Genomic DNA, 18616 nt, shown 5'->3' on the forward strand with positions numbered 1-18616 from the left:
GAGCTATAGTAGTGTTAAGTATGGGAAAACAGTTTTGGGGTGAATGTGGAGACAGGTCCCCCATTGCTGCAATTATTCCCTCTTAGACATCATGGAAGAGAAGGGTTTTCTTATAGATAAGTGAGAGAACCTAGCGAGAGGCAGACACATCTAGGAGACTCCATAGTGGTCATGACCCTGAGCTATATGAAGAGATAAGAACAGGGGAAGGGGAAAGGAGAGGGGAGAGAAGGGATCAGGTGTAGTAGCCAAACCAGTAAAGGTCCAAAAATAGTCAGATTATATAGAGAAGAACAGCTCAGGCCCCTGGGCTGGAAAGTGCAGGGTAGAGTTCTGGGTGAGGATACGCAGGCCAGGAGGGCCCTGAAGCATGTAGAGACTGAGGGTTGAAGGGAGAACCTCAATGGCAGCAATGTGTGTAATAGGCATCTCAGCCATACTGACCCAGTCTGGGGACAATGAACACTCCCCAGTGCTCCTTCAGACTTAGAATTGAAAGTGGAGAATCAGGACACCATAGGCTCTTTGGAGGATTCAGTAGGGAGCGGGATTGTTGGTTGCTTTTGTTTTATTTGTCTTCATCCTTTTAGGAAAGACAGAGGCAGAGAAAGCTGGGTGGGTAAGGAGATGGTGCTTGAGAGGTGCGAACCTAGACAGCATAGGTGAGCATAAAGTCTATCTCAGAAGCGCAAATTCACTGTGCAGCCCCATTGCAAGTTTGTCCCTGAAATCGCAAGATTAATCATGAGGCAGAAGACACTTGGAGTACAGAGGGGTTCTCTAATTCAAGGAACCTGGTAAATCTAGAAAAAGTGGTGGGGTGGGGGTGTTGATCAAAAACTTTCCTATTCTGGAATGAGGTTAGCCATTACTGGGAAAAATCAGGGATCAGCTGGCTAGGAGAAGAACCTCAGGGGACTGAATATGCATCTCTCAGGGCCAACCTTTCCTGAGGGTTGATGGAACATAGAGGCCAAAACTAAAACTATAGACAAAGGAGAGATCTAGTTCTAGAACCAAATTACTGTAGATTCAAGAATTGTCACGGTCCATCCAAAATGAAGGAGCGTTAGAACATGGCGTGATGCTGACTACTAACCCCTACCACTCAGTATCAGCAGTATCAGGATATCTCTCTCTCTCTCTCTCTCTCTCTCTCTCTCTCTCTCTCTCTCTCTCTCTGTGTGTGTGTGTGTGTGTGTGTGTGTGTGTGTGTACAGATAAATGAATGTGTGAGGGAGTGGGGGGTGGGGTTCAATCTTCAACCCAACTACTATTGAAAAATTTCCCTACTCTGTGAAGGATAGCACGCCAAGGGTTAAGTTAGATCAATGCATCACAATGGAGAGGCAGTGGAGTTGCTATGACGCAGTACTATAGGGAGGAAGTAGGGTTATTAGGAAGAATCACCACTGTTACTAGGAAGCATTACTCCTGAGACAGCATAGAGTTCCTACGCAGCATCACTACTGAGGTCGAGCTGCTACAAAGCATCACTGTTGAGATGAAGCAGCTGAATCCATTTCCAATTGTAGTCCCCAGATCTGAAAGACAGGCTGCGATCAACTAAATGCTAGATTTATGAATCTCTTATTTCTGGCAGGAAATTTTTTCTGAAGCACTTGTTCAATTTAGATACTTTTGCCCCTGTGGCTTAGTGCTAGGATATTGAATTCCCTCTTTCATGGTGCAAAACTTCCTCTTTTTGTAACTACTCTCATGGGATAAAAATATGTATAATCATGTACACTTTTCTCCATTGACCGCCATGCTCTTTTCTAATGTTCAATTACTTGATGATCTTCCTCTCAAGATTCCTCAGAATATAAATGCTCCTGTCCAGTAAATGCCCTACACAGTAGTCTTGCCCTTAGCTAAAAATGAAACTCGGGAGAACAAAGAGAGACAAGTTTTTTTAGTTGTTGCTGTGGTTGTTGTTTTTGAATAATTAATTATTACTTGTAATTAGCATATCACTGAACATATAGAAATGATACAGCTAAATTGTGTGAGGTTGGGTAAAGTCATGGATTCCTGTACTTTCAAGCACATTTCTAGCAAGTCCCACAGCCTATTAATTTATGTAGTAATCCTTTGCTTCCCTCAGTATATAAAGCAAACTTCTATTTAATTGTACAATTACAATTTTGTCTGTTATTCTTAAGCACTTGAATGCATACAGGAAGACCAACAAAGTAACAAGGAAACACAGAGTTAATATTAGTTGAACCCTTGTAAATGCCAGACATTCTTCCAAATATTTGTGATGATTTTACATAGCAGGTGTTCTGTACTCAGTTTTCAAATAAGGAAATTGAAGCCCAGAGATATGAAGCAGTTCCTCTAGGTTCACAGACTTGATAATGGAAAAAGCTCAAACTCAGACCAAAGACGTGCTGGTTCTTTAGTAGAATATAGACGTAGATAGATAGATAGATAGATAGATAGATAGATAGATAGATAGATAGATAGACAGACAGACAGACAGATAATAGATAATAGATAGACAATTGATAGGTCTGTAAATAGATTCATGGATAGTAGATTGCTAAATAAACATATGGTAGATTAAAGAGAGACAGTGTATGGGTAAATAGACTTATTTACTGCATACGTTTTGGACGCATAATAGAAGCTGGCCCAGAGATTGCTAAACAAGACTCATCTCCCCTTGTAGAATCGAATAGCAGAGAATGATTGTGAGCTGACAAATTATAGTACTCAGAGATGGATATTAGTATGTAGGCAGGAACAAAAGTACTCTGAGCGAGCATTAGCATATTGTTTCCAAGGGATAAATGTGACACTTTTCATATACTTGCCACATTTCTCAAGCAGAAGAAAATACAGTTAGAAAGGGGAAATTAGCATATTTGAGAAAAGAGAAGGATCAAAGAATCATAGAGTTCTTTCCTGAGCATATCTTTAAATGTTCAAAAAATATTCCTGCCCTAATTAAATCCCAGCTCAGCAGAGCTCCACACCAAGCTAAAGATGATTAGATTTCCCACATCTGGCCACACTGAAATAACATCATCAAAAGACCCTTCAGAGGGCAGTGGCTTCCCTGGGTTTGCCACAATTTAGAACGTGGTATCTGAACACAGGCTGTACATCAAAAACTGGCTAGCTGGGTCAGAGTTTTATACACAAAGGTGCTGTGGCTCTTGACATAACATCACCAAGCCATCTCTATTCCCAAAGTTTCTTCAGCCATGACTTAGAAACCACTGGTCTAAAATATTCCCCTCTATACAAAAGAAAACCCCATTCCCATATTTGCTTTTTTTTAAAAAAGAAACTTTCATTTATTTTTTAATATGTGCATTGTAGGAAACCAAACACAAGAGGGCAAGAACAGAGTCATCCAGTCACAAGCAGCTCAGCTCGGTGTGTGGTTCTAGATCCTGCAAGTGTACATACACTTAGGTCATTGGGATTAGACAGTATGTACCATGCTTTTCCCACATTGTGAATAGTCACCAACCGAAAACCCCACGCTACATGAGAATTTTGAGAGCCAAGAATGTACCATGCCATCTCAATCTGTATTTGCTTTTTATCGTTTTGTTTTAGACTCAACTCACAGGGAAGCACTCAGTTTCTCAGAAGAAGTAGATGTCAGCTTGTGTCAGTGTGCTTTTCTTACTATATGAATTTTTGAAGCGATTCCAAGAACTGTCCGATAAACTTATTATGAGATGTGTATCAAATGCACATAAAAAGGAAAGAAAACAAGACTTGCACTAAGTATGTATACTAGAATATACATACACATGCATATATATTCATATACATAATATATTCATATACATAAATGTAGACATTCAAATGTAACAAGATTAGAGCAACACAAATGCATAAAGCCATCACAAGACTAAAGAGATCCATTCTCATTGGAACAATACAATTTCATACTCTTAAAAAAATAACTTAGTCTTCCATTATTGTGTTGAAATTGTCCAAGGGTCTGAACTATGATGGTGCTCACAAATACCTCATCCTATGTTTCCTTTACTTTCAGTGTGTGCAAATAGACAGCATGCTACTCTGCCACACTCAAGGACTTTTCCTGACACCACAAGTGTGCAGTTTACACTCCAAAAGACAGCTGGGTGGGTGCTACTTAGCGTCAGCACTTTATCAATTTTAATATATTCCTGTAAAGTGATAAGCAGAAAATATATAAAACAATCACAATCATCTCTGTGCGGAAAAAGACTTGGTTTCTGTGTGACTACATGGGGCCTTTCCAAAGCTGAGAATTATAACTCAAAACAAGGATCCCTTCAGGCATTCCCCACTGCTCCAGCATTGGCCAGTACACACAGTTAGCTGGGAGTTGACAGATCTTTTTGCTACCATTAGTCCCTGTCCTTTCACCCCAGAGAAAAACAGACCAGCCATGTGTCTCATTTTTGGATTATTTAGGAAAGTCGGAAGGGATTGTTTTAAAAGCACTCACCAGTAAGGAGTCCGGAAACAAATAGCTTTCTGCAGTGAGCTTGTTCCCAGCTGATTCAGTGTCTATTTCTTTATTTTTGAGAAAGAAAAATAGGCGATAAACGAGAATGTTTCTACGGGTCTTTTCGGAGACAACATTCTGAGCTACTTAATTATACTAAAATATCATAAGCTCTTTCGTATCTTCTACTCCTTGATGAGAGCATCTACCGCCCAACACCAATGACAGATGTCACTTAGAAACTGGGCATGCCAAGGACAACCCATGAAGCAGGCCACCTCTTTGTTACCCAATAGTTTTCAAGATGGTACTCAACAGCAAACCCAGTCAAGTTGGTGCCCATATGATCTCCATAAGCAAATCTTGCTTGGAGGGAGAAAAGGGAAGGAGAAAGTGATGAAATTATAATTGATTTCACAGATGAAACGCCTGGCAAAAAGCTTTGATCATTGGAATTTCACAGGAATGATCCATATGTACAGTGTATAATATTCCTTCCCAGGCCAGGTGGCTCCCCTAGCTGTTGCCCTGGCAAGGTAAAAATGTAACTATGTCATAAAGGGAGGCACATATAGTGAGCAAATTCAGGTAGACAGTACAATTCAAATTCCTTTTTGGAGAATTCTCAATCACCCTGGAAATAGATGGTACTAGAAATAACATTTTGATATCTCTCTGTGTGATATAGCTAAGGTATTGAAATTTACAAATGTGCCGAGTTTAAAGGTTGGTTCATTTAGCAGCCACTACTTTACTATGTTTCCCATAAAACAACAAACATAAAAGTGTCCTAGTACTTACTACTGCACAAGATTACCGACAAAACAAACGTATTGTAGATTATTTGTTGAGCTCGCCCGTTTCTTTTCCAGGTTCCTGAGTAGAAGCATACATTTATGCATTTATCTTACAGGAAACCCAACTCTTGAGGTGTAACATAAGAGCTGTAATTATGGGGTTGGGGATTTAGCTCAGTGGTAGAGCGCTTGCCCAGGAAGCGCAAGGCCCTGGGTTCGGTCCCCAGCTCCAAGAAAAAAAAAAAAAAAAAGAACCAAAAAAAAGAGCTGTAATTATGAATTTCAAAAGTAGTTATGAATTGTTTGATTTTTAACATTGATTTTTAATAAGTATTAAATATTTTAAGTCAAACAGACATAAATGTTTTCAGTACACTCTTTTCAGTACACTAATTCACTCCCGTGAACGTTCAGTCTTTAAAGCCTAACTAGGGTCCTTGAAGTTGCGTTTTTATGTTTTTTCGCTTTAGGACTAAACTGTTCAAACCATTCCCGAGTGCCTAGTATACTCACCTGCTGTGATGGTTGATATGTGCTCGACTCAGGGAATGGCACTATTAGGTGTGGCCCTGTTAGAGTAGGTGTGGCCTTGTTAGAGTAGGTGTGGCCTTGTTAGAGTAGATGTTGCCTTGTTAGAGAAGGTGTGCCTTTTTTTTTCATCTTTATTAACTTGGGTATTTCTTATTTACATTTCGATTGTTGTTCCCTTTCCCAATTTCCGGGCCCCCTCCCCTTCTATATGGGTGTTCCCATCCCCATCCTCCCCCCATTACCACCCTCCCCCAACCATCCAGTTCACTGGGGGTTCAGTCTTGGCAGGACCAAGGGCTTCCTCTTCCACTGGTGCTCTTACTAGGCTATTCATTGCTACCTATGAGGTTGGAGTCCAGGGTCAGTCCATGTATAGTCTTTGGGTAGTGGCTTAGTCCCTGGAAGCTCTGGTTGCTTGGCATTGTTGTACATATGGGGTCTCGAGCCCCTTCAAGCTCTTTCAGTCCTTTCTAAGATTCCTCCAACGGGGTCCGATCTCAGTTTAGTGGTTTAACGATGGCATTCGCTTATGTATTTGCTGTATTCTGGCTGTGTCTCTCAGGAGCGATCTACATCCGGCTCCTGTCGGTCTGCACTTCTTTGCTTCATCCATCTAGTCTAATTGGATGGCTGTATATGTATGGGCCACATGTGGGGCAGGCTCTGAATGGGTGTTCCTTCTGTCTCTGTTTTAATCTTTGCCTCTCCCTTCCCTGCCAAGGGTATTCTTGTTCCCCTTTTAAAGAAGGAGTGAAGCATTCACATTTTGATCATCCGTCTTGAGTTTCGTTTGTTCTAGGGATCTAGGGTAATTCAAGCATTTGGGCTAATAGCCACTTATCAATGAGTGCATACCATGTGTGGTTTTCTGTGATTGGGTTAGCTCACTCAGGATGATATTTTCCAGTTCCATCCATTTGCCTATGAATTTCATAAAGGCATTGTTTTTGATAGCTGAGTAATATTCCATTGTGTAGGTGTGCCCTTTTTAGAGTAGATGTGTCATGGTGGGTGTGAGCTTAAAACCCTCCTAGTTGCCTCATCAGTTTTCTACTAACAGCCTTCAGATGCAGAGAAGAAGTCTCAGCTCCTCATGCCCCAACCTTACCTGGATGATGATGATAATGGACTGAATCTCTAAATTAAACGTTGTCCTTTACAAGACCTGCCTTGGTCATGGCATCTGTTCACAGCAGTACAATCCTAAGATTCCTTCCTGCTTCATCTTCATCCCCATTTATGAACACTCTGATCAGATGTACATTTGAAGGGCTTATGTTAAACTAAGTTTTTTATTAAATTTCTTTCAAATTGCAACAGTTACAGTAAAACTCTTAAAGGAATGGGATGAAAACCAAACATAAGAAACTCTGGTTTTCAAAGAGCAGAGATATTCAGTTCAACATTGGAACCCTGACTAGGTCCCTTCCATCCAATACTGTATAGAAAGCCCTTGTCACAAATGTTCTATGTTAGTCAAGTTTCAGGTATCTCTTGTAAGGAAAAGTTCCTAAATTAGAACAGCTCTATACAGACAATTTTGTTTTTTAAAAAATAAAAGAGAAACGACAAGCTTTATAATGTGTCTCAGCTTAAAAAATGTTTATGTTGCTTTGTGGTGTGTGTGTGTGTGTGTGTGTGTGTGTGTGTGTGTGTGTGTGTGTGTGTGTGTGACAGGGTTTCTCTGTACAGAACTTGCTCTCTAGACCAGGCTGTCCTGGAATGAACAGTAATCCACCTGCTTCTGCCTCCCTTATGCTGGGATTATTAAAACATATTTTAAATAGTAGGAAATGAGGGATATTCCCAGTAAGAAATAGATAATGCAGGAATGATCCCTTTGTTTGTTCTAACTCTAAAAAAAAAGAAAAAAAAAGGAAAAGAAGAAAAGGGGGTGGGAGAGGTGTCAATCTATCTGGTCCTATTTAAAAGTTGACTAAGGAACTAAAATCAGTCCAGAGATAAACATGTGATAAGTTGAGCATATATCTGCCACAGCACACCAAACACAGATATGAGCATCAGAAAGGCACGGTGTCCTGAGGTTTCCTTAAGACAAACCTGAAGATATTTGGTGAACACAAAACCAAGAGTATTTGAAACGGACCACAAACATGCTTCTATTATTTTCCCTCTCTAAAATCTGCCTTTGTTTCCGTTACATTTAATTGTGTAACATGTGGGCTATGTAAGAGTTTTTCATGTGGTAGAATTAAAGAAGAGAACGCAGACCTCAGCTCATATACAGTGGCTTTGTGCTCTGGTGGGAAATACTGGGGAAAGGACCTACTGATGTTGGCAAGACCCCGAGAGAGGATCACTCCCACAGTCTAGAACCGGTTTCTAGATTTGAGGAGCACAGAGTTTGTTCTTTGTAAATTGTTCCTTAGAAATAGAAGCCAGGGATTGGAGAAGATATTAAGGGTTCCTAGGGCCTGAATATGAGGCACAGAAGTCAGGTTTCTCTCTGCCTTCTCCCCTGCCATGTTGCCTGGTAACCGCTACATTTGTTCCTGGGCCCTCTGGCTACCCTCTGAATCAACACCACTGTGCTTACAGTTGAATAATAAGCCACTCCAACGCTGTCGTAAGGTCTTTCACCTCATTAAATAAAAGCAAAGACTACAAAATACAAAAGCAAGTTCTTGAGGCTGACCAGCTGGTCTCAGAAGTCCATGAACCAACTAAACTGGAAAATCTGGTGGGATGGCATATACCTTTGACTCTGCCATGTGGAAGTAGAGGCAGGAGGACCAAAAGCAACAGTTAACCTCTAGCCTTCCACTCCATACGATGTTCTAGATCAGCCCGTGCAACGTAAGACCTCAATAAAACCAAACCACAAAAGCCCATGGAAGTTTTAATGTGGAAAAATAGAGAAGTATTTGGATAAACAAACCATGCTTTCATTTCAGAGCAACAGTCCACGTGGTAATAAATCATCTTGGGACAAATTGCAAAGTAATTATCAACAAACTAAAAAGAGGTTTCTGTGATCAATATTTTCTCTTGTCTTTTATTCACTTGAAAATTTCATTAGCTACACACACTAAGATAAATGCATAATAGCATTCCGATTAGTGACTATCAGTGATTGGGTGGATAACCAAAAGAATGTATTAATCAGGGAACACGTTTATTTCCTTGGGCTTTAGCCAGAGATGAAAATTCCCTCTACCAAAAGGCTGCGTAAACTATTTCCATTTAATCCTCTTTTTCTGTTTAATCCGGACTTAGGGACATAGCTACATAAATTGTCTTTCTGGCTCACTGTGGCCATTTTGTAAACCTGTATTATCTGTTTGGTCCTCAAGTAAACTATGTCATTACAGGCAGGCAGCAGTGACAACTGACCAAATTGATAAATTAAAACATTTCCCCCCCTACCTACTGAAGGCAAGGGATTGAGTTGAGCACACCCTCTAAAATGTCTGAAGCTGTGTATTAGTAATTATGAATCTCAAGCTTAATTGATGTCCTCTTGAGGTCTATATAGTTCACATTGATGCATCTCGAGTTCTTATCACACTTGTAATATGAAAAGAAATCTTAACCCATGGGGGAGACAGCTCGTCTTCACCACTCTAGATGTTCTGATAATATGTAAGCCTCACCTAAGTCCTATCTACATCTTCTGTCATTTCCCCCAGTCCTCAGCACTCAGCCAAATAACTAGGCAAAAAGCCATTACACTTAAATCTTATACAACGGGGCCATGCTATCTATGCCTTCGGTGTCAGCGAAGAGGGCAGTGTCCTGTACAAGGTCCTATGACAACTGACTGCAATGTTCTTCCCATTAACAGCGCCCTTCCTCCAGCCTAGAGAATCCCTACAGGGCTTGCCTTGAGCAGCTCTTGGTTCACTTGAAATAATCGTAGTTTTCCCAATCACTTGTACATGTTGTGATGTTCAAGAGACTAATCTGAATCTCAAAAGGTCAAACTCTAATCAATTTATGTGTGTTCTATTTGCACACTTGGAGGTATATATCCTGCATATCATATTCACAGGTATATATCTAGTGTTATGCTTAGTAAGAGCACTCATTATAATAGGCTATTTTTTTCAGTTAGTAATGAGAGTACCCTTCCGAAAAATGGTGCTAGAGCTCATTAAACTGATCAAAGTTCATTCTCCACATCCTTGTCCATACAACATATGTAAATGCATGTTGATCTATACTTCTTTGATCATACAGAAGATAGATGGCTTCTCTTCCCGTGCATGGCTTAGGGGACATTTGTGCTTTATTACTTAAGCACATGGCTCGCTGGCTCACTCTGCCTATGGACTTTGGAAAGAGCATCCAGTGAAAGACTTGATAAATCCACTGATACACTGCAGACATTGTCCTGCTTCATTCCAACATCATTTACCCTATAACCTGTTCCTTGTGTCTAAATTTCAGGATCTGAATCACTGTTGACGCCTAATAGGGGTTATTCTCTGGTAGAGAAAGCTTCCCTTTAACGCAACTTTTTTTTTCATTGAATTTCAGTTTCTGTGTAATGTATCTATAAAAACGAATATGTAAAATATCACTATTATGGATTATAAATATACATAAACATTTTATAGAAGAAGTTTGTTTTCATGATTGTTATAATTCTTTTTTCTTTCTTTTTTTTTTTTATTAACTTGAGTATTTCTTATATACATTTCGAGTGTTATTCCCTTTCACGGTTTCCAGGCAAACATTCCCTCCACCCTCCCCTTCCTTATGGGTGTTCCTCTCCCCACCCTCCCCCCCATTGCCGCCCTCCCCCCAACAGTCTAGTTCACTGGGGGTTCAGTCTTAGCAGGACCCAGGGCTTCCCCTTCCACTGGTGCTCTTACTAGGATATTCATTGCTACCTATGAGGTCAGAGTCCAAGGTCAGTCCACGTATAGTCTTTAGATACTGGCTTAGTCCCTGGAAGCTCTGGTTGCTTGGCATTGTTGTACATATGGGGTCTCGAGCCCCTTCAAGCTCTTTCAGTTCTTTCTCTGATTCCTTCAACAGGGGTCCTATTCTCAGTTCAGTGGTTTGCTGCTGGCATTCGCCTCTGTATTTGGTGTATTCTGGCTGTGTCTCTCAGGAGCCATCTACATCCGGCTCCTGTCGGCCTGCACTTCTTTGCTTCATCCATCTTGTCTAATTGGATGGCTGTATATGTATGGGCCACATGTAGGGCAGGCTCTTAATGGGTGTTCCTTCAGTCTCTGTTTTAATCTTTGCCTCTCTATTCCCTGCCAAGGGTATTCTTGTTCCCCTTTTAAAGAAGGAGTGAAGCATTCACATTTTGATCATCCGTCTTGAGGTTCATTTCTTCTAGGCATCTAGGGTAATTCAAGCATTTGGGCTAATAGCCACTTATCAATGACTGCATACCATGTGTGTTTTTCTGTGATTGGGTTAGCTCACTCAGGATGATATTTTCCAGTTCCAACCATTTGCCTACGAATTTCATAAAGTCATTGTTTTTGATAGCTGAGTAATACTCCATTGTGTAGATGTACCACATTTTCTGTATCCATTCCTCTGTTGAAGGGCATCTGGGTTCTTTCCAGCTTCTGGCTATTATAAATAAGGCTGCGATGAACATAGTGGAGCACGTGTCTTTTTTATATGTTGGGGCATCTTTTGGGTATATGCCCAAGAAAGGTATAGCTGGATCCTCAGGCAGTTCAATGACCAATTTTCTGAGGAACCTCCAGACTGATTTCCAGAACGGTTGTACCAGTCTGCAATCCCACCAACAATGGAGGAGTGTTCCTCTTTCTCCGCATCCTCACCAGCATTTGCTGTCACCTGAGTTTTTGAACTTAGCCATTCTCACTGGTGTGAGGTAAAATCTCAGGGTTGTTTTGATTTGCATTTCCTTTATGACTAAAGATGTTGAACATTTCTTTAGGTGTTTCTCTGCCATTCGGCATTCCTCAGCTGTGAATTCTTTGTTTAGCTCTGAGCCCCATTTTTTAATAGGGTTATTTGTCTCCCTGCGGTCTAACTTCTTGAGTTCTTTGTATATTTTGGATATAAGGCCTCTATCTGTTGTAAGATTGGTAAAGATCTTTTCCCAATCTGTTGGTTGCCATTTTGTCCTAACCAAAGTGTCCTTTGCCTTACAGAAGCTTTGCAGTTTTATGAGATCCCATTTGTCGATTCTTGATCTTAGAGCATAAGCCATTGGTGTTTTGTTCAGGAATTTTTTTCCAGTGCCCATGTGTTCCAGATGCTTCCCTAGTTTTTCTTCTATTAGTTTGAGTGTGTCTGGTTTGATGTGGAGGTCCTTGATCCACTTGGACTTAAGCTTTGTACAGGGTGATAAGCATGGATCGATCTGCATTCTTCTACATGTTGACCTCCAGTTGAACCAGCACCATTTGCTGAAAATGCTATCTTTTTTCCATTGGATGGTTTTGGCTCCTTTGTCAAAAATCAAGTGACCATAGGTGTGTGGGTTCATTTCTGGGTCTTCAATTCTATTCCATTTGTCTATCTGTCTGTCTCTGTACCAATACCATGCAGTTTTTATCACTATTGCTCTGTAATACTGCTTGAGTTCAGGGATAGTGATTCCCCCTGAAGTCCTTTTATTGTTGAGGATAGTTTTAGCTATCCTGGGTTTTTTGTTATTCCAGATGAATTTGCAAATTGTTCTGTCTAACTCTTTGAAGAATTGGATTGGTATTTTGATGGGGATTGCATGGAATCTGTAGATCGCTTTTGGTAAAATGGCCATTTTTACTATATTAATCCTGCCAATCCATGAGCATGGGAGATCTTTCCATCTTCTGAGGTCTTCTTCTATTTCTTTCTTCAGTGTCTTGAAGTTCTTATTGTACAGATCTTTTACTTGCTTGGTTAAAGTCACACCGAGGTACTTTATATTATTTGGGTCTATTATGAAGGGTGTCGTTTCCCTAATTTCTCTCTCGGCTTGTTTCTCCTTTGTGTAGAGGAAGGCTACTGATTTATTTGAGTTAATTTTATACCCAGCCACTTTGCTGAAGTTGTTTATCAGCTTTAGTAGTTCTCTGGTGGAACTTTTGGGATCACTTAAATATACTATCATATCATCTGCAAATAGTGATATTTTGACTTCTTCTTTTCCGATCTGTATCCCCTTGACCTCCTTTTGTTGTCTGATTGCTCTGGCTAGAACTTCAAGAACTATATTGAATAAGTAGGGAGAGAGTGGGCAGCCTTGTCTAGTCCCTGATTTTAGTGGGATTGCTTCAAGTTTCTCTTCATTTAGTTTAATGTTAGCAACTGGTTTGCTGTATATGGCTTTTACTATGTTTAGGTATGGGCCTTGAATTCCTATTCTTTCCAGGACTTTTATCATGAAGGGGTGTTGAATTTTGTCAAATGCGTTCTCAGCATCTAATGAAATGATCATGTGGTTTTGTTCTTTCAGTTTGTTTATATAATGGACCACGTTGATGGTTTTCCATATATTAAAGCATCCCTTCATGCCTGGGATGAAGCCTACTTGATCATGGTGGATGATTGTTTTGATGTGCTCTTGGATTCGGTTTGCCAGAATTTTATTGAGTTTTTTTGTGTCGATATTCATAAGGGAAATTGGTCTGAAGTTCTCTTTCTTTGTTGGGTCTTTGTGTGATTTAGGTATAAGAGTAATTGTGGCTTCATGGAAGGAATTCTGTAGTGCTCCATCTGATTCAATTTTGTGGAATAGTTTGGATAATATTGGTATGAGGTCTTCTATGAAGGTCTGATAGAATTCTGCACTAAACCCATCTGGACCTGGGCTCTTTTTGGTTGGGAGACCTTTAATGACTGCTTCTATTTCCTTAGGAGTTATGGGGTTGTTTAACTGGTTTATCTGTTCCTGATTTAACTTCGGTACCTGGTATCTGTCTAGGAAATTGTCCATTTCCTGCAGATTTTTAAGTTTTGTTGAATATAGGCTTTTATAGTAAGATCTGATGATTTTTTGAATTTCCTCTGAATCTCTAGTTATGTCCCCCTTTTCATTTCTGATTTTGTTAATTTGGACACACTCTCTGTGTCCTCTCGTTAGTCTGGCTAAGGGTTTATCTATCTTGTTGATTTTCTCAAAGAACCAACTTTTGGTTCTGTTGATTCTTTCTATGGTCCTTTTTGTTTCTGCTTGGTTGATTTCTGCTCTGAGTTTGATTATTTCCTGCCTTCTACTCCTCCTGGGTGTATTTGCTTCTTTTTGTTCTAGAGCTTTTAGGTGTGCTGTCAAGCTGCTGACATATGCTCTTTCCTGTTTCTTTCTGCAGGCACTCAGCGCTATGAGTTTTCCTCTTAGCACAGCTTTCATTGTGTCCCATAAGTTTGGGTATGTCGTACCTTCATTTTCATTAAATTCTAAAAAATCTTTAATTTCTTTCTTTATTTCTTCCTTAACCAGGTTATCATTGAGTAGAGCATTGTTCAATTTCCACGTATATGTGGGCATTCTTCCCTTATTGTTATTGAAGACCAGTTTTAGGCCATGGTGGTCTGATAGCACACATGCGATTATTTCTATCTTTCTGTACATGTTGAGGCCCGTTTTTTGACCAATTATATGGTCAGTTTTAGAGAAAGTACCATGAGGAGCTGAGAAGAAGGTATATCCTTTTGCTTTAGGATAGAATGTTCTATAAATATCCGTTAAGTCCATTTGGCTCATGACTTCTCTTAGTCTGTCTACGTCTCTGTTTAATTTCTGTTTCCATGATCCGTCCATTGCTGAGAGTGGGGTGTTGAAATCTCCTACTATTATTGTGTGAGGTGCAATGTGTGTTTTGAGATTTAGTAAGGTTTCTTTTATGTATGTAGGTACCCTCTATTTGGGGCATAGATATTTAGGATTGAGAGTTCATTTTGGTGGATTTTTCCTTTGATGAATATGAAGTGTCCTTCCTTATCTTTTTTGATGACTTTTAGTTGAAAATTGATTTTATTTGATATTAGAATGGCTACTCCAGCTTGCTTCTTCCGACCATTTGCTTTGAAACTTGTTTTCCAGCCTTTCACTCTGAGGTAGTGTCTGTCTTTTTCTCTGAGGTGTTTTTCCTGTAGGCAGCAGAATGCAGGGTCCTCATTGCGTATCCAGTTTGTTAATCTGTGTCTTTTTATTGGGGAGTTGAGGCCATTGATGTTGAGAGATATTAAGGAATAGTGATTATTGCTCCTGTTATACTCATATTTGGATGTGAGGTTATGTTTGTGTGCTTTTCTTCGCTTTGTTTTGTTGCCAAGACGATTAGTTTCTTGCTTCTTCTAGGGTATAGCTTGCCTCCTTATGTTGGGCTTTACCATTTATTATCCTTTGTAGTGCTGGATTTGTAGAAAGATATTGTGTAAATTTGGTTTTGTCATGGGATATCTTGGTTTCTCCATCTATGTTAATTGAGAGTTTTGCAGGATACAGTAACCTGGGCTGGCATTTGTGTTCTCTTAGGGTCTGTATGACATCAGTCCAGGATCTTCTGGCCTTCATAATTTCTGGCGAGAAGTCTGGTGTGATTCTGATAGGTCTGCCTTTATACGTTACTTGACCTTTTTCCCTTACTGCTTTTAATATTCTTTCTTTATTTTGTGTGTTTGGTGTTTTGACAATTATGTGACGGGAGGTGTTTCTTTTCTGGTCCAATCTATTTGGAGTTCTGTAGGCTTCTTGTATGTCTATGGGTATCTCTTTTTTTAGGTTAGGGAAGTTTTCTTCTATGATTTTGTTGAAGATATTTACTGGTCCTTTGAGCTGGGAGTCTTCACTCTCTTCTATACCTATTATCCTTAGGTTTGATCTTCTCATTGAGTCCTGGATTTCCTGTATGTTTTGGACCAGTAGCTTTTTCCGCTTTACATTATCTTTGACAGTTGAGTCAATGATTTCTATGGAATCTTCTGCTCCTGAGATTCTCTCTTCCATCTCTTGTATTCTGTTGGTGAAGCTTGTATCTACAGCTCCTTGTCTCTTCTTTTGGTTTTCTATATCCAGGGTTGTTTCCATGTGTTCTTTCTTGATTGCTTCTATTTCCATTTTTAATTCCTTCACCTGTTTGATTGTGTTTTCCTGGAATTCTTTCAGGGATTTTTGTGTCTCCTCTCTATGGGCTCTACTTGTTTATTTATGTTTTCCTGGAATTCTTTCAGGCATTTTTGTGGTTCCTCTCTGTAGGCTTCTACTTGTTTATTAATGTTTTCCTGTATTTCTCTAAGGGAGTTCTTCACGTCTTTCTTGAAGTCCTCCAGCATTATGATCAAATATGATTTTGATCTTGCTTTTCTGGTGTGTTTGGATATTCCATGTTTGTTTTGATGGGAGAATTGGGCTCCGATGGTGCCATGTAGTCTTGGTTTCTGTTGCTTGGGTTCCTGTGCTTGCCTCTCGCCATCAGATTATCTCTAGTGTTACTTTGTTCTGCTATTTCTGACAGTGGCTAGACTGTCCTATAAGCCTGTGTGTCAGGAGTGCTGTAGACCTGTTTTCCTGTTTTCTTTCAGCCAGTTATGGGGACAGAGTGTTCTGCTTTCGGGAGTGTAGTTTTTCCTCTCTACAGGTCTTCAGCTGTTCCTGTGGGCCTGTGTCTTGAGTTCACCAGGCAGGTCACTTGCAGCAGAAAAGTTGGTCTTACCTGTGGTCCCGAGGCTCAAGTTCGCTCTCGGGGTGCTGCCCACGAGCTCTCTGCGGCGGCAGCAACCAGGAAGATCTGCGCCGCCCTTTCCGGGAGCTTCAGTGCACCAGGGTTCCAGATGGCGTTTGGTGTTTTCCTCTGGTGTCAGAGATGTGTGCAGAGTGCAGTCTCTTCTGGTTTCCCAGGCGTGTCTGCCTCTCTGAAGGTTTAGCTCTCCCTCGCACGGGATTTGGGTGCAGAGAACTGTTTATCCGGTCTGTTCCTTCAGATTATGGCAGTGTCTCAGGTGCAGCAGTCTTCCTGCTCCTGGGCCCTCCTCTGCAGGAACCCAGAGGCTGTATACAGTTTCCTCTTGGGCCATGGATGTGGGCAGGGGTGGGCAGTGTTGGTGGTCTCTTCTGCTCTGCAGCCTCAGGAGTGCCCACCTGACCAGGCGGTGAGGTCTCTCTCCCACGGGGTCTGGGAGCAGAGAGCTGCTGTGGGCCTGGATCCGAGGGTTTGGGGGCTCCTTTAACGCAACTTTTAACTTTCTAGTTTTCACTTTTTTTTTCGCAACACATATATTTACCCTTCTAAGTGAAATTTAGAAATTCCATTTTTAATATTTAATTTACCCTTAGGACTTTCCCATCTTTAACCCTCCTGACTCAAGCCATCTAATCCACCCTATATCCTAACCCAGTCTAACCAATTTATAGTTCAGTTATGAACATAAATAATAGTGGTGGTGATATTGTCTTACTTGTCATGTCTTCTAGAAGTTGCACAGTTTGGATTCTTTGCAGTTTATAGAGTTTAGTTGTTGGGCAGGGTTTCTGATGATGATGATGATGATGATGATGATGATGATGATGATGATGATGATGGTATGACGACAACGACGACAACGATGATGATGAGGTTATGTTAAGATTGGGTTTAAGATCAACCTGTATCCTAGGTTGATATTAAACTCACTATATAGCCATATATATAACTTAAGCATCTGATGTCTCTGCCTTCAGATTAGCACCTGCCACCAACTATGGTTGTATGTGATACTAAAGATAGAATCTACAGCAGCATGCATGTTAGGCAAGCGCCCTACAAAGTAGCATACAACACCTAGCCCTCCATTTTGACAGTTTTCACTTTGTATGTCAGGCTGACCTGAAGCTTACAGTACAGCCCAGGCTGACTTTGAACTCTCAGCCACCCTCCGATCTCAGTCTTAAAATGTATTAAGGTTTACAGACAAGATCTGTCTAATAAGAGCTGCCTCAGGGTTTGGGTTTTTACTAGGTTAGCAAGTTTAGCAAGTTTGTTTCCTTAGAGGAAACACGTGTGCTCTCTCCTTGTCATCTCAGAGCGTGGAAGGGGAACATCACGAGAAAGCTGTAGAACTTCTCAAGGCTGCTAAGGACAGTGTGAAGCTGGTCGTCAGATACACCCCAAAAGTCCTGGAGGAGATGGAGGCTCGTTTTGAAAAGCTGAGGACAGCTCGGCGTCGGCAACAGCAACAGTTGCTTATTCAGCAGCAGCAGCAGCAGCAGCAGCCACAACAAAACCACATGTCATAGGTGAGACTCATTCTCCTCCCTGTGTGCAAGTTCCTGACGTCCTAAAGGTATCGCCTTAATCAGCCAAAATAAAATTGCCAGGCATAATAAACCCTCAAGGAAAATTAATCAAATGAAAGATGTAAACAGGCTGTTCTATTTCCACGTGTCATTCAGCTATAGCCTCTGCATATATTTTGGAAAATATAATGCTACATGCAGTTAGTAGTAACTCCAGGATGCCTCTTTATAAACTATGAGAATGCATTCTTTTTGCCAACCCAGATCAATATAGGGATGGCGAGTTGATTCTAGTCCCCACTCATCACTTTTATAGAGTATACAAACTGTACAACTCTGTGGTGCTATTCCTGGCTATATGTACTTTAGACTAGAAACATACAGGGTATTAGGAAATATGTTCCACACTACAAGTGTAATGACAATGTGACAGTTAACATAGTGTGAGAGACTGAAGGATTTGAATTATATCTGACTCTCCTAACTCCTCCCAAATCCCTTTTTACAACAAACAATGATAGATCAAGTTTTGTGGATATTTTCAGGAAAACTGTGTTAATATCAAAACTCCTCCCCCCTTTGAAGTGTCTACTGTGTTTCAGTGACACCCTCATCACATACCCTTCCGTCTCTGAAGAACCTTTCAAGGAACTTACCATT

At 40.6% G+C, this 18616-nt stretch overlaps 1 protein-coding gene across 2 annotated transcripts in view; it reads left to right on the forward strand.

Annotated features, from left to right (window-relative positions):
* The window catches only part of Lin7a (lin-7 cell polarity scaffold A), a 155552-nt gene that overhangs the window by 125543 nt on the left and 11393 nt on the right, over window positions 1–18616 (forward strand). For both annotated transcript variants that reach the window (NM_001408921.1, XM_087559328.1), the window contains 1 exon segment: window positions 17744–17956. In NM_001408921.1, coding sequence (NP_001395850.1) covers window positions 17744–17956 — 213 coding nt within the window.

Source organism: Rattus norvegicus, chromosome 7, assembly GCF_021556685.1.
Source record: "Rattus norvegicus strain SHRSP/BbbUtx chromosome 7, alternate assembly SHRSP_T2T, whole genome shotgun sequence".
Taxonomy (NCBI): Eukaryota; Metazoa; Chordata; class Mammalia; order Rodentia; family Muridae; genus Rattus; species Rattus norvegicus.